The sequence below is a fragment of the Scyliorhinus canicula genome, chromosome 13, assembly GCF_902713615.1.
Source record: "Scyliorhinus canicula chromosome 13, sScyCan1.1, whole genome shotgun sequence".
Taxonomy (NCBI): domain Eukaryota; kingdom Metazoa; phylum Chordata; class Chondrichthyes; order Carcharhiniformes; family Scyliorhinidae; genus Scyliorhinus; species Scyliorhinus canicula.
Window position 1 is genome coordinate 24,844,977 of NC_052158.1, and position 16,467 is coordinate 24,861,443.

The window sequence follows — 16,467 nt, forward strand, 5'->3', positions numbered from 1 at the left end:
ACCCGTTAGCTACCTTGGAAATTTAGTTAGTACTTCTTCTCGACTGAAAGCCCAACAAAATCGAATTTTCAGTTTCCATTTGGACGGCAAATTTAAGAAAATTACCGATGGTACCCTTTTGTGAAATGAGTGGACACTGCATGAACCTCCTGTGCATTGCCATTGACTGCCATGCAACACGTGCCGTGAAGCAACCATGCCTCTGAAAAAATATACTGCTTTCGAACCATCTTGGCAACAAGTGACTGGATGAAGGATAGGCGGTGGGATTCTTTATTCCTGAGACTAAGAGTTGACGCCACCACAGGATCCGGGGAGTTCCACGATACCAAAGCTGGAACCGCACCTGGACCGATTCAACTACTGTTGAGGAGCTAGCATTAGCTACACGTCGAACACATTCGATTCCAATGGGAAACGGTGTAGAATTCGCCAGGTCCGATTAGGTGGCTGAACGGATGCAGCGGCATATACACATTTGAACGCCCACACACGTCATCCCATCCAATAAGATAGCAGAGAGGAATGCAGCGCCAAGATTCACCTATCGCGAGCTGGAGGACTTCCTGGAAGTGTTGGAGGATAGGTGGTTGACCCTCTACCCTGTCTCCTAGATAGAGGGTGCCAGCTGCCGCTGCCCACTGTGTCAGCGCAGAGGCGGCCAGTGCCGTCAGCAACAGCATCCAGACAGGTCTGCTGTGCCATAACAAACTGCACGGCCACCTCAGGGCAGGCATGGTTAGTCGGCAATACTGCGCCCTGGCACCAATCCCCAAACCATACACGGTGAAACGGAATAGAGCGCCAGGCGGGCGTCATGCGAAGCCCACGCTGCACCACGTGCTGGCACCCAACCCGGCCACAATGGCGAGATGACTTGACTACTGGGCCTGCCAGCTACCCACCCCTGGACTGCATGCGTCAGAATGTCTAACTTTGCCATTTTCTGTGGCGACCCCAGCCTCCACCCCCACCCCTCCACCAAGGAGAAGACCACTCATACCTTTCGGGGGCTGCAGGTATTTGGAGGGAGATCACGGGACCTGAGGCCCCTCACCGTGCCTGGGCAGAAATCCCTGGACGTGCTCGGCGACCAGAAGGAAAGGGAAGTCGTCGCGCAGGAGTGCAGCTGCGGGCAAGGAAGTGAAGCGCTGCTGAATTGCGGGTCACTTTGATGCGTGTTTCAACACCCAGCCCCAACACCAGCCCAAGGCATCCACCCGCAATACAACCCGCACACAATCCTCAGCTCGAACACCATCCCCACACCACACTCGCCCTCATCATCAATCTTATGCTCATCTACTCACCAACATCACCCCACTAGCCCCACCACCGAACAGCCTGCAGTGTAATCATGCATCTTGTGCCTTGCAGGATCTGCTGGTAATGGGGAGGATCCAGTCGGCGCCCCCGTACCCAGCCGTTTCACAGCCATCGGGACAACGGGAACAACGAAACGACACTCAGGACAAACCGCGGCTCGAGTACGATGTTGACATAGATTTTACGTCAGCACTGTCACAACACACCCGAGCATCACAGGGACACTCGTCTCGGTTGGGCACCTTAGTGAAGCAGCTCCTGTGACATATCCGATGCGCACCACACAGCTGATCGGCAACATTAGATGGAAGTAGGAACTCACAGGGGGGGGGGGGGTGGTGGTGTGGTAGACGTTCGGAAAACAGGCCATCCCAAGAAGAACCAGCCGTCGAGATAGGTGTCGGGCTTTTGACGGACAGGCCCATTGATTGTGGAGATGCAGTCGCAGAACCAGGGACAAATTAATAGGTTATCGGCAGGCATCGAGGACCTGAAGATACAATTGGAGGAGACCAGCCTCGTGCAGGAGCAGGAGGTGGTGCCGACCATGCGTGCTATCCATGTATTCAGCTCACGCTTGGCGTCCACGGAGGAGTCATTGGGGTGAGGGTTGCGCTGACACAGAGGATGATGACCCAGTCACCAAGGGGGATGTTGCTGTCAGTGGCAGATATGATTCAGGCCCTTATGCTGGTGGCACAAGAAATGAGTGATGCGGCACTGTCTTAGACAGAGATGGACCACTCCTTGTGCTCCGTGCTCAAGTATGGAGGACCTGATACAGACCAGAGTGGGTCTCGACGACTGGCATTGGCAGAGGGTGGTGGAGCCTCATGCGTCAGCTCCACTCACACCACCGTCCCATGGAGCAGCCTAGGGCACATCAGACACCCTAATGGAGGGCAGCGTGATGGGGCCTTGTGCCAGTGATTCCCAAAGATGAGGTGTCAGGACCCCGCAGCACTCCACCCCACTGCTGTACCTGGCACACCTGGTGGCAGCGAGAAGCAGCATCACGCCACCTGGGACACTCCAGTAGACGTCAGGCCCATCCAGGTCCCGTTTCCGAGGAGGTAGCACGAATGGGGACCCAGGTCAAAGAGTTGGAATCGCAGCAGGCCGCCTGCATCCCCGATGCATTCCATTGGAATTCAGAACGTAACATTAGGGCCTGTTAAGCCAGAGAGGGAGATACCAGTTACGTTGTCACGGGTGCAGGGCACAGTTTAGTGGTGAGACTCCTGAAAAGGAAGTTTCTGTATTTTGGTTGTCAGATTAAACATCTTCTCCCATACTTGCAACCTGCTTTGGATTGGATTGGATTCGATTTGTTAAATGTCACGTGAAAATACACGTGAAAAGTATTTTTCTGCCAGCATCTCAACAGATCATTAAGTACATACGAAGAATAGGAAACACAAGAAAATGCATAATAGGGCAACACAAGGTATGAAACGAAACTACTTAAGCATCGGCATCGGATGAAGCATACAAGGTGTAGTGTTAATGAGGTCAGTCCACAAGAGGGTCATTTAGGTGTCTGGAAAAGGCGGCGAAAAAGCATGTTTTGGGTCAAGCCGGTGCGCCTCTCTTTGGTGCGCCGAAAAGGGTTTAAAGGGTTGGATAGTTTGGGCTGCCAACAGCGGTTGTATGGGGGTGACGGCATGGGCTGATGTTGTGGTAGCCTGGGATCCCCAGCCTTCCATGCTCCCGATACTCCCCCTGCCAAAGACTGTCCCCAACACCATCACACTCGGCGTTTCGTGCGACCGTATAATAGAATGGCCAGCTCGCATGCAATGATCTCTCAGGCAAACGGTGGAACGTGCCACCGTGGGCAGCAGTCAGGCGGATGCACTTGTGCATCGACGTCTATGAGATCCCACAAAGGTCTCCACGAGGTGCCTGGAAGGACCCAGTAGTGTACAGGCTGTGGCAACTGTGGAGTTGACGGCCAACGGCAGCGGGCATTCTCCACATATCCTCGAGGTGCCTAGTGCGGCATGATCTGGCAGATTTGTCGCACTGATTCCCTGCTCAAGTGCAGTCTTCGATGCAATGCCTTATTACATCAGCTCCTCGAATGACAGGGCACGGCCAGTACAAATGAGGCCTCATGCGGCACCTCCATTGCACCTCCACCTCCTGGGCCTTTTTGGCAAATGCTCTCTATCCTCGGGAGTTGCCTCCTGTTCCTCGCGGGCAAGCTCTGCTGCTGCACGACAGCAGTGGCAGCCTCCACTGCTGTACGCTTCACTGTCGTAGCTTCCTTGTCCCCGAGGAACTCCTGTTCGCACAGCAACAGGGTACGTCTCATTTCTGAGGCAAATAGGACGATGTCCACCATTGTGCCTTAATTCAAATATCTATTGTGTGTCGGGGTGAAAGACCAATATGTTAGCATGGTGCATTCCCAATCAGATCCACCGTGTTACGTGGTGATCCTGATTGGCTCTGTGAGCTCTGCCTTCAGAACATCCGAATCCATCTCCCCAACACTGGCCCAGTCGTTGCCTGGCACCATGGGGTTTCTGGCCCTCCTGTAATTCCTGATGCTGGTGTCTTTGCTAGAGATACAATCGACAGCCGATGCCTAGCGGCTCCATGGGGCTACAGTGAGCGTTGCAGTGGGCCACGTGATGTCCCGCCGGCGACTTGCGGCCAGGCTGGGGAGGGTATGGCGAAGGTGGAGTGGCGGAGTAGGGACAATCATATGGCTGGTGGCACTCATCAGGACGAGAGGCCCAAGTTTGTCGTCAGTGAATGCACAGCAATGTGGCTGCTTTGTAGGCCACGCCACTGGCAGTCCATGACTGCACACCGCCTTAGTTCAGTGGGGGGTCACCCCACTCACACGGCCCCTTCCCTGGTCACCCCTTCTTCCCGTGGACCTAACAGCGCTGCCCAGCTGGGACGGCCACTGTCTAGCCCGTTATCACATGGTGGCTCTTGGTGGAGCATGGTCGTCCGCTGAATTCTGCTGAATATTTGCAGACTTCTGTTGACAGCGTGAACGGTAGTGGTTAGCTGTCAGCGTCGAGACGTTCATGTTCGCAGACATGCCTTCAAATTCTGATGTTCACGGAAGAAGGTAGCACTTCTGAATTTCAGAGCTTGTCTTTAAAATGTGGGCCGTGCTACTTCCGTTGTGTCACATGACGCGACGATTCAGGGAATAAACAGCTCATATTATAATGTATCTACCTGAGGGTGAAAATTGTTGATCTTTCCAAATATATGCCCAGGTATGCTTGGAATTTGGAGAAATTAATATGTACATTTCAACGCACACGTGCATGAATATATTTCCGATTTGTATTTTCAACAGATTGTTGCTTTATTTTCACTCCGAACGCTTCCATTATTTTCTTCTCAACTCGTCATTGATCAAGTGTTTGGCCCTGGCTAGATGATAACATGTGAAAATCTGAGTGAAATTGATATGGCGATACACTGTTGATGCCAACAGCTACTTATAAATCATGAACACTGTTTTCTCAGCTGCTCGTTCTTCTCTCGTTCTAGATAGATAGAGAAATACAGCACAGAACAGGCCCTTCGGCACACGATGTTGCGCCGAACTTTTGTCCTAGGTTAATCAGAGAATTTTGGACAATTTTTCATGGCCAATCCACCCAACCTGCACATATTTGGACTGTGGGAGGAAACCGGAGGAAACCCACGCAGTCACGTGGAGGATGTGCAGACTCCACACAGACAGTGACCCAAGTCGAAATCGAACTTGGGACCCTGGAGCTGTGAAGCAATTGCGCTATCCACAATGCTACCGTGCTGCCCTTAAGAAGTTAACCTACACTCCATTATTCTACCCTAATCCATGTACCGATCCAGTAGCCGCTTGAAGGTCCCTAACGTTTCCGACTTAACTACTTCCACAGGCAGTGCATTCCATGCCCCCACTACTCTCTGGGTAAAGAACCTACCTCTGACTTCCCCTCTATATCTTCCACCATTTATCTTAAATTTATGTCCCCTTGTAATGGTGTGTTCCACCCGGGGAAAAAGTCTCTGACTGTCTACTCTATCTATTCCCCTAATCATCTTATAAACCTCTATCAAGTCGCCCCCATCCTTCTCCGTTCTAATGAGAACAGGCCTAGCACCCTCAACCTATCCTCGTATGACCTACGCTCCATTCCAGGCAACATTCTGGTAAATCTCCTTTGCACCTTTTCCAAAGCTTCCACATCCTTCCAAAACTGAGGCGACCGGAACTGCACACAGTACTCCAAATGTGGCCTGACCAAGGTTTTGTGGAGCTGCATCATCACCTCATGGCTCTTAAATTCAATCCCTCTGCTAATGAAGGCGAGCACACCATAGGCCTTCTTCACAGCTCTATCCACTTGAGTGGCAACTTTCAAAGATCTATGAACATAGATCCCAAGATCACTCTGCTCCTCCACATTGCCAAGAACCCTACCGTTAACCCTGTATTCCGCATTCATATTTGTCCTTCCAAAATGGACAACCTCACACTTGTCAGGGTTAAACTCCATCTGCCACTTCTCAGCCCAGCTCTGCATTCTATCTATGTCTCTTTGAAGCCGACAACAGCCCTCTTCACTATCCACAACTCCATCAATCTTCGTATCATCTGCAAATGTACTGACCGACCCTTCAACTCCCTCACCCAAGTCGTTAATGAAAATTACAAACAGCAGAGGACCCAGAACTGATCTCTGCCGTGCGCCACTGATAACTGGGCTCCAGGCTGAATATTTGCCATCCACCACCACTCTCTGTCTTCTATCGGTTAGACAGTTTGTTATCCAACTGGCCAAATTTCACACTATCCCATGCCTTACTTTCTGCAAAAGCCTACAATGGGGAACATTATCAAATGCCTTACTAAAATCCATCAACACTACATCCACTGCTTTACCTTCATCCACATGCTTAGTCACCTCCTCAAAGAAGTTAATAAGACTTGTAAGGCAAGACCTACCCCACACAAATCCGCGCTGGCTATCCCTAATCAAGCAGTGCCTTTCCAGATGCTCAGAAATCCTATCCTTCAGTACCCTTTCCATTACTTTGCCTACCACCGAAGTAAGACGACTGGCCTGTAATTCCCAGGTTTATCCCTATTCCCTTTTTTGAACAGGGGCACGACATTGGCCACTCTCCAATCCTCTGGTACCACACCTGTTGACAACCAGGACGAAAATATCATTGCCAACGGCTCTGCAATTTCATTTCTTGCTTCCCATAGAATCCTTGGATATATCCCGTCAGGCCCGGGGGACTTGTCTATCCTCAAGTTTTTCAAAATGCGCAACACATCTTCTTTCCTGGCAAGTATCTCCTCTAGCTTATCAGTCTGTTTCACACTGTCCTCTCCAAAAATATGGCCTCTCTCGTTTGTAAATACTGAAGAAAAATACTTGTTCAAGACCTCTCCTATCTCTTCAGACTCAATACACAATCTCCCGTTACTCTCCTTGATCGGACCAACCCTCGCTCTAGTCATTCTCATATTTCTCACATATGTGTAAAAGGCCTTGGGGTTTTCCTTGATCCTACCTGCCAAAGATTTTTCATGCCCTCTCTTACCTCTCCTAATCCCTTTCTTCAGTTCCCTCCTGGCTATCTTCTATCCCTCCAGCGACCTGTCTGAACCTTGTTTCTTCAGCCTTACATAAGTCTCCTTCTTCCTCTTAACAAGACATTCAACCTCTCTTGTCAACCATGGTTCCCTCACTCGACCATCTCTTCACTCTCTTGTCAACCATGGTTCCCTCACTCGACCATCTCTTCCCTGCCTATCAAAGACACGCAGTACCTGTTCCTTGAACAAGTTCCACATTTCACTTGTGTCCTTCCCTGACAGCCTATGTTCCCAACTTCTGCACTTCAATTCTTGTCTGACAGCATTGTATTTACCTTTCCCCCAATTATAAACCTTGCCCTGTTGCACGCACCTATCCCTCTCCATAACTAAAGTGAAAGTCTCAGAATTGTGGTCACTACCTCCAAAATGCTCCCCACTAACAAATCTATCACCTGCGCTGGATCATTACCAAGTACTAAACCCAATATAGCCTCCCCTCTGGTCGGGCAATCTACATACTGTGTTAGAAAAGATTCCTGGACATACTGCACTAACACTACCCCATCCAAACTATTTGATCTAAAGAATTTCCACTCAATGTTTGGGAAGTTGAAGTCACCCATGACTACTACCCTGTGACTTCTGCACCTTTCCAAAATCTGTTTCCCAATCGATTCCTCCACATCTCTGCTGCTATTGGGGGGCTATAGAAAACTCCCAACAAGGTGACTGCTCCTTTCCTATTTCTGACTTCAACCCATATTACCTCAGTAGGCAGATCCCCCTCGAACTGCCTTTCTGCAGCTGTTATACTATCTTTAATTAACAATGCCACCCCCCCCCCCCCACACCTCTTTTACAATCCTCCCTAATCTTGTTGAAACATCTATAACCAGGGACCTCCAACAACCATTTCTGCCCCTCTTTTATCCAAGTTTCCGTGATGGCCACCACATCGTAGTCCCAAGTACAGATCCATGCCTTAAGTTCACCCACCTTATTCCTGATGCTTCTTTCATTAAAGTATACACACTTCAACCCATCTCCTTGCCTGCAAGTACTCTCCTTTGTCAGTGTTACCTTCCGCCCTGCATCACTACGTGCTTTGGCGTCCTGAATATCGGCTTCCTTAGTTGCTGGGCTTCAGATCCGGTTCCCATTCCCCTGCCAAATTAGTTTAAACCCTCCCGAAGAGTACTAGAAAACCTCCCTCCCAGGATATTGGTGCCCCTCTGGTTCAGATGCAACCCGTCCTGCTTGTACAGGTCCCACCTTCCCCAGAATGTGCTCCAATTATCAGAATACCTGAAGCCCTCTCTCCTACACCATTCCTGCAGCCACGTGTTCAACTGCACTCTCTCCCTATTCCGAGCCTCGCTATCACGTGGCACCGGCAAAAAACCAGAGATGACAACTCTGTCTGTCCTGGCCTTTAACTTCCAGCCTAACTCCCTAAACTTGTTTATTACCTCCACACCCTTTTTCCTACCTACGTCGTTGGTACCAATGTGCACCACGACTTTTGGCTGCTCACCCTCTCCCATCAGGATCCTGAAGACACGATCCGAGACATCCCTGGCCCTGGCACCCGCGGGGCAACATACCTTCCGGGAGTCTCGCTCGCGACCTCAGAATCTCCTATCTACTCCCCATACCATTGAATCTCCAATTACTATTGCTTTAATATGCTCCCCTTCCCTTCTGAGCCCCAGAGCCAGACTCAGTGCCAGAGACCTGGCCGCTGGGGCCTTCCCCCGGTAGGTCATCCCCCCCAGCAGCATCCAAAACGGTATAATTGTTTTGAAGGGGAACGGCCACGAGGGATCCCTGCACTGTCTGCCTGTTAGTTTTCTTTACCCTGACTGTAACCCAGCTACTCTTGTCCAGTACCTTAACACGGTCTCTGAGGAGCTGGAGTTGGGTGCACTTCCCGCAGGTATAGTCAGCGGGGACACCAGTTGCTTCCGTCACCACCCACATCCTACAGGAGGAGCATGCAACTGCCCTAGACACCATCCTTTCTTACTTTACAGAAATAGCTGCCCCGTGGACCAACTGGACCTCCGCCCTCCGACTCTGCTTCCAGTCAGCTGTACTCTAAACTCCTGACTCCCTTCTCGCTCTTTGATACATATAGGAAATGAAATGTAAGGAGCACCTTACTCCCTCCTCACCTAACTCCCTCAGTCACCAACTCTCACTGTAGCACTCAAATGCCACAAGCTCAGCACTCCCTCAGTCACCAAACGCTCATTGTAGCACTCAAGTGCCACAAGCTCAGCACTCCAGTGCAAACAAAGTCTGCACTGTAACTAGCTCCTATTTAAGCTGTGACTCTAGCCTCTGAAAACTGGCCTACTGCAATTAACTAATTAACAAGCTCCAGCTGTAAGTAAGTACAAGTAGAACCTTGTTTAAAGCTGATTCAAAATTCTCATTCTTATAGACAAAACAGCAACTTTTTAAGTTAATTAACTAAATAAAAGAAATACTAGACTTTAAATAAAAATTAACCCTTATACTCCCTCAGTCACCAAACTCTCACTGTAGCACTCAAATGCTACGAGCTCAGCACTCCAGTGCAAACTGTTCGCACAATGTCAGTGCATCACATCGTCAGAGTTTGTTCGGAGTCTGTGTGCATTGGCACTTTGGCAGAGCAACAATCCCCCCTGATAACGCAGTCAGCTGAAAAACGACCTGGAACATTGAGGTTGATGTGAACTGAGACGAATCTGTTTTTCCCTTAGTTGATTCTCTCACCTGCACGTGATGATCCTCCTGTTGTCAATTATCAGCTTTTGGATGAATAGATCTCCATCAACCGTTCTGGTCCCGAGTCAATCCTAATGTTGGACAATTATATTCGAGCTCAGAGTTCATTCCGCGGCCTTATACTTCCAGTGATTCTTCTGAAACGTGGTCCGGAGTCCATTCATCCATTTAAACAGGATACAGTAAGCGACCGACACGATATTGTCTTAAATCTCATAAGACGTCAGTGGCTTCAGGTGAAATAATGGATTGGAACTAATGGTCCTTCTCCTGTTGTAAAAAAAAACCATCTGGTGAGATTGCTGCGACGGGAAGAAAACCCGTACACACGCTGGTGATGAAATTCGTTGAAAATTACATATACATTTGACAGTGCGCAATATTTGCTTGCAATCCGGTGTCGAGGCGATCCTACTTTCAGCACAATTTGTCAAATGTTTGTGAAACTAACGTTGAAGTTGTAATTGAACATGTCAATGCTCAAACCCGAAGAATCAATGCTTAGCGTCCCATCTTTTATGATGATTTTTTTTTTGCAGGGTGACAGGTTTCAGTTGCTTACTGCAGTGTACGCCATTGAAGGATACTGCGGCAGGTCTGAAGTCATATATCGATCTGACCAGATTAGATGAACAGGTTTCTTCTTCAATGTCATTGCTGCATTAGTTGGGTGCTCTGTTGGTCATATTTTTTTCTAATGCGAGTTTTTTTAAATATCAAGGTAGTTTATTCAGAAAATCCAAGTGCACGAATGTGCAGTTGCTCGCTTTTTGTACCAATTATCTGTATTTCTTGTCCAATAAACAAATGTGAACACATTGAATGAATAAAGCAATTATTTGAATTTGCACTTCTTGGTGCATGAACTGAGTATACATTATTTACAGAAGACGACGCGGACAGAAAAGATGCAGGTAATAAAAAAGAAAATATACAGTATTTCTGTAACTTATGTCATGTTATTCCTTCTAAAACCAAACTTCACTATTATACAACGACGGTTAATTGAAAGACACGTGCAATTCCAATCTGTCATGTTTCGTTTGGGAAATAACTGCTCTTTTGCCTAAAGGTTCCTGTCGCAATTGTCAGTAGTATGGAATCAAGTGGGACATCAATGCTTCTTTCCAAAAAAACATTTTTTGACTCGAGGGCAGGATAATCGTGTTCAACGTTTAATGCACGCCAGTTAAAATAGGAGGATTGTTGAAATAAATGCAAAATTTAGATTTGCAGAAGATTTGTATAGCCATTACGGCTAATTGGAAAGGTCAGTTTCTGGGATATTCGTCCCATTGATTTGAGAATCTAATATATGATTGAGATGTCTTTGTTATGTACTTCTAATGGCCCTAAAGTAGCTAGATTTGTAAATAATGGCAACTGATTCACATTTTCCAAAACCGGAAACGGGAGATCAGGAGCTGCCCTTGAACCATAGAATCAACAGTGCAAAGGCGGCCAATCGAGTCTACACCGTTCCTTGCAAGAGCATGGTACTTAAACCCACATCTCAAACCTTTCCCCGCAAGTCCATCTCATTGCCCACAATAAGGGGCAATTTAGCATGGTCAAGCCACTGAACCTGCACATTTTTGAACCTTGGGAGGAAACCGGAGAAACCGGAGGAAAGCCACGCACACGCTGCGGGAAAATGCAAACTTCACATAGACAGTCACCCTGGGCCGGAATTGAATCCAGATCCCTGGTACTGTGAGGCAGTGGTACTAACCACTGTTCCACCATGCCGCACACACCTGAAAGCAATTCAATTCGTCTGGAAACTTCAGTTGTGGTATTTAATTGAGGACAACGGGATCAGTTGAACCATATGAAGATATGGTGATCAAATCTGATTTGGACAAATCGAAACATGTCAAGAATAGTTTGTGAAAAGATTGAGCGTTAATATTACTGGTCAGAAAGTTGAGTATTTCATACATTTTTGTTCGTACGTCAGTTTCCTGTGTCTACATTGCTTAGATTTTGGATCAATGGAACGCTGTTTTATTTTGTTCACCAAGTCATATATTCCTATTTGTGGGGTGCTTGATTTAACACCTACAATTCTGAAATTGTCCAATCATCAATCTCGAATGCTGAGAAAAAACGATGAGGTTACTACTGAAATGTGTCCAAAACTGCCTGATGTAACTGCAAACTAGTTCAGTCATTCGCACGCAGAGCCTATAAGAAACGGGTAACATTATAGCCGAAAGGTAAGCTCCGATTCGAACACTATGTCTTGGGTTGAAAGTACAAAACTAACGAAACTATATCTTGTCTTTTGTTTAGAATTCCGAAAACTTCGAAATGCTTTGCAAGGTAATAGTCGGCGGAAAAAGTATAATTTTAGTCATATGTTACTGACGTATGTTCGTGGAAAATGACACTCGTTGTGAAAATTGCGCCCCTTGGAAGGCCATGCACATATTTAAATCAATTAAGGTCGACAGTAAAATGCTGAATATTGATATCATTGAAGAGAATATCCTGCGCGGCTCGTATTGAGTACATTTCTCATTCTGCATTTGATTGATTAATGTACTGAAGCCTCTGAATCTAAAAAGCTGGCGTGGCTAGAACATATTAATTTTTAAGACGGTGGATGATTATGCGAAGAGGCAGGTTCTCTTCCCCACTGACGACCCCCCCCCCCCCTCAATCCAGCCAGATTGAGTTGAACGTCTTCAGTGTTGTTGGTGTGCAGTTCCACAAAGTGAACATTGTTTGCCTAATTTGCACATTGTAGATGCATTCCGGGAGACACTAGGTCAGCTCTAAGACAAATATTTACGATGCGTGACATAAATTTGTAGCCAATGCATTCACTTGGCTGGATACGCAAGATTTCCGACGATGTTATGCGTTTGAGATGGAGAATGCGTGGAAACAATAGACTCATCTTTGAACAGAGATCTGTCAATCATTTGTCGCTGGAGTTTGTCGTTGTCTGGGACTGTGTGGCAGAAATTATACTTTCAAATTATTAATCCAAATCTGAATCTCGAACTGTTCTTTCTGTATATGGACACAGGCATTTCAAAAGCATAAGAGAGATAAGTGGTACAATGTTCAATATCGAAGAACATCCTCACTTCACATCATAAGATTGAGGAAAGGTCATTTTTTTAACATTTAAAATTAAATACTTTATTAAAGGGAATTAGGTCCTCCACAACTCAGACAATAACACACGAACACCGTTGTGAAATACTACGAATAAAACAACAGACCAAACGGCACATCGAAAATTCTGACTGTTGCATAAATTTAACTAAACGCTCGCAAACATAGATACATACATTTCTCCACTCACCAACCCAAAGTCTCAACAATCTACACTAATTGGAAATTTCTTTGGGTTGAGGGAGTATGTTCACCGTTCCCAAGAAGAATTGTTAAAAACCGACACGGATGTCTCTGGTAATTCCTCCAAACTTGCTGGCCCCCGGGGCTGCTGGTTCGTGAGCCTGGTGTTCCTCCGGTCATGATGGTCTGTTTGCAACAAGTGGAGAGTGCGCCAAACAGGAAATCTCAGGCAAGGTCATTCGTGAAGCCATTGATAATACTTTAATTTGGGACACTAACCTGTGATGTGATGTCGTAGGACTGCACCGATTTGCCTGCAACAAACGTAACCATCTTCTCTTGTGTAAGCTTTGCGACACAAATGTTGACCGTTCCTTGATGCAGCAGTATAGACTCACTACAGTGTAAAAGGTATCCATCCTGCCATCGAGTCCATACCGACCCTCTGAAATAATACCTACGTCAGCCCTCTCCCCAACGTATGTCTGTAACCCCCCCCCCCCCAAAATCAACCTTAAATAATCTCCACATCTACATAATGTGAATAGGATGCGATGCACATCGATGCGGACACAAGGGGAATGTACAAACTCGACAGTTACCACCAAGATTAGAAATCAACCCCTGTTGCTGTTAAGCAGCATGCCTACAGTTCCGCTCTGAATTATGACAACATGGAAAGGGACGACATAAACTGTCTGCATGTAAGAGAAAGTGACTGCAACATCAGTTCTGACAATAAGCTCGTTTGTCTATTTTTGAGATGGCTGTAATAATGTCAACGATGACGTGGAATATAAGGAAACGAAGGTGAATATTCGTGACAAATTCATGTTTTATGATTTGCACCTGATCGCAAAGTCAATCCAAACATTCACGTCACTGCAAATCATCTTGAGTAGATTCTATCTTTGCAAATGATCTACTATTATGTGCCAGGCTATGTATTGTTGGCTGCATACCAAAGATTTATTTGAATTGGCACTGACAGTCTAATTCTGAAGCACAAATCAACTGTATTCTTTTTCTTTTTCGTAACGTGGTTAGGCCATTTTATATTGCACATCCCTAGTTGCCCTTGAGAATGTGTTGGTTAGTTGCCTTCTTCAATCGCTGCAGTCCTTAACGTATTGCAGCACCCACTTCGCTGGTAGGGTGGGAGTTCCAGGATTTTGCTCCAGCGAAAGCGAAGGAGCGGCGATATGTTTTCAAGTCTGGATGCTGAGTGCTTTGGAGGGGAACCTCCAAGTGGAGCGGTTACCAGGTATTTGATGCCTTGTCCTTCTAGATGCCAGTCGTCCTGGGTTTGAAAAGTGCTGTCAAAGGAACGTTGATGAGTTACTGCAGTGCATCTTGCATGTGTTACACCCGGCTGCCTCTGTGCGTTGCTGGTGGAGGGTTTGAATGCTTTTGAAGGAAGAGGAATCGAGCTGGCTGGTATCTTATCGATGGAGTTGAACTTCTTGAATGTTGTTAGAGTAGCACTCATCAAGGCAAGTGGACTGTATTTCCTGACACTCCTGACTGGCGCCTTGCAGATGGTGGAAAAGTTTTGTTTGAGCGGAGGGGGGCTGGCGGGATCAAAATCGTACCTGTGGTACGATTCCTAGTCTTTTACCTGCATTGATAGACACAGTTTAATATGGCTCGTCGAATTCAGTTTCTGATCAAAGGTAACCCCCAGGATGTTGATTGTGGGGGATTTAGCGATGGTAAAGCATTGGAGATCAAGGGGTAACGGCTTTATCTTACACTAGATGGCCACGTCTGGCACTAGTGTGGCACGAATGTAACTTGCCACTTCTCAGGCCAACCCAGGAAACTTTCCGAGTATCACTGCATTTGGACTGGGCTGCATCATAATCTAAGGTGTTGCGAATGGTGATACGCAATGTGCAGTCATCCGCAAACATCCCCATTTTTGACATTGTGATGGAAGGAAGCTAATTGATGTAGCAGCTAAAGATGGTTGGGCCTAGTTCACTATCCTGACGAAGGCCTGCCGTTATGTTCTGGAGTCGAGACGATGGAACTCCAACCACCACAACTGTTATTTGTGCCAAGTGTGGCTCCATCCAGTCTAACGTATTCCTCGTGATTCCTATTGACTCCACTTTAACTCGGGTTCCTTGATGCCATATTCCATCATATGCTGCCTCTGTGTCAAGGGCAATCACTCTCACCTCAGCTCTGGCATTCAGTTGTGTTTTCCATTTTCAAAAGAAGGCTGTAATCATGTCAGGAGCTGGGTGTCCCTGGCAGAACAAAAAAAAAGACGGTCGTGAACAAATTATTGCTGAGTAAATGCCGCTTGCTAATATTGTTGTTAACTCCATCCATCACTTTTGTGACGATGGGGAGCAGGCTGACACGGCGTTAAATGGCTCGGCTGAATTTGTTCTTTTTCTTGTGTGCAGGGCACACTTGTCAATTTTTATATTTGCCGGTAAATAGCAGATTTGAAGCTGGACTGGAAGAGTTTGGCTTTGGATGCCGAGCGTTCTGGATCAAAAGGCGGCAGTACTATTGCGAGACCATTATCAGGATCCAGAGCATTTGCAGTGTCCAGTGGCTTCAGCCGTTTCTTGATATTAAAAGAGGTGAACTGTATTAGATGAAGACTGTCATCTGTGATGCTGCGGACCTCTGGGGAACTAAAACATTGATCATCCTCTCGGCATTTCTGAAAGGACATTGTTGCGAATACATCAGTCTGTTCTTTTGCACATAAGTACTGGGCTCCTACATAATTGAGGATGGTGATATTCATGGTACTTCTTCTTCCAGTGAGTTATTTAATTGTTCGTCACCGTCCACCGTTGGATGTGGCAGGACTGCAGAGATTTGATGTGATGCGTTTGTTGTGGAATCTTTTCGCACTGACTATAACTTGCTGTTTATGATGTTTGCCACACAAGAAGCCTTGTGTTGTAGCTTCACGAGGTTGACACCATATTTCTTTCAGTATGCCTAATGTTGCTCCTGCATGCTGTCCTATACTCTTTATTGAACCAGGTTTGATCCCCTGCCTTGGTGGTCATGGTTCGTTGGGGGAATATACCGGGCCAGGAGGTTGCAGTTTGTGGCTGAATACAATCCTGCTGCTGATAACCCAGTGCGCCTTAGGGACACCCAGCCTTCAGCTGTTGCATGTGTTCGAAGTCTATCCCATTTAGCACAGTAAAAGTGCCACACAGCTCGATTTAGAACCTCCTCAGTGTGAAGACGGGACTTTGTCTCCACACGAACTGTGCTTGTACCGATACTGTTATGGACAGATTCATCCACAGCAGGACGATTGGTGACGGTGAGGTCAAGTATGTTTTCCCTCTTGTTGGTTCCCTCACCACCTGCTGCAGTCGAAGTTGCGGTCTCGCAGACAGAGCATATTCTACACCCTTGGCACCCTCAGTGCTTCCCCTGAGTGGTGTTTTAATCACAGAATAGAATCATAGAATTTTCAGTGCAGAATAAGGCCA

The 16,467-nt window shown here is 47.0% G+C and overlaps 1 protein-coding gene across 1 annotated transcript in view; it reads left to right on the forward strand.

The window, feature by feature from the left end:
• Positions 1-16,467, forward strand: part of LOC119976764 (spindle pole body component 110-like) — a 546,263-nt gene that overhangs the window by 102,114 nt on the left and 427,682 nt on the right. Inside the window, exons 10-11 of the mRNA XM_038817508.1 lie at positions 10,564-10,590; positions 11,972-12,001. Of these exons, the coding sequence (XP_038673436.1) occupies positions 10,564-10,590; positions 11,972-12,001 (57 nt within the window). The remainder of the gene's footprint in view (positions 1-10,563; positions 10,591-11,971; positions 12,002-16,467) is intronic.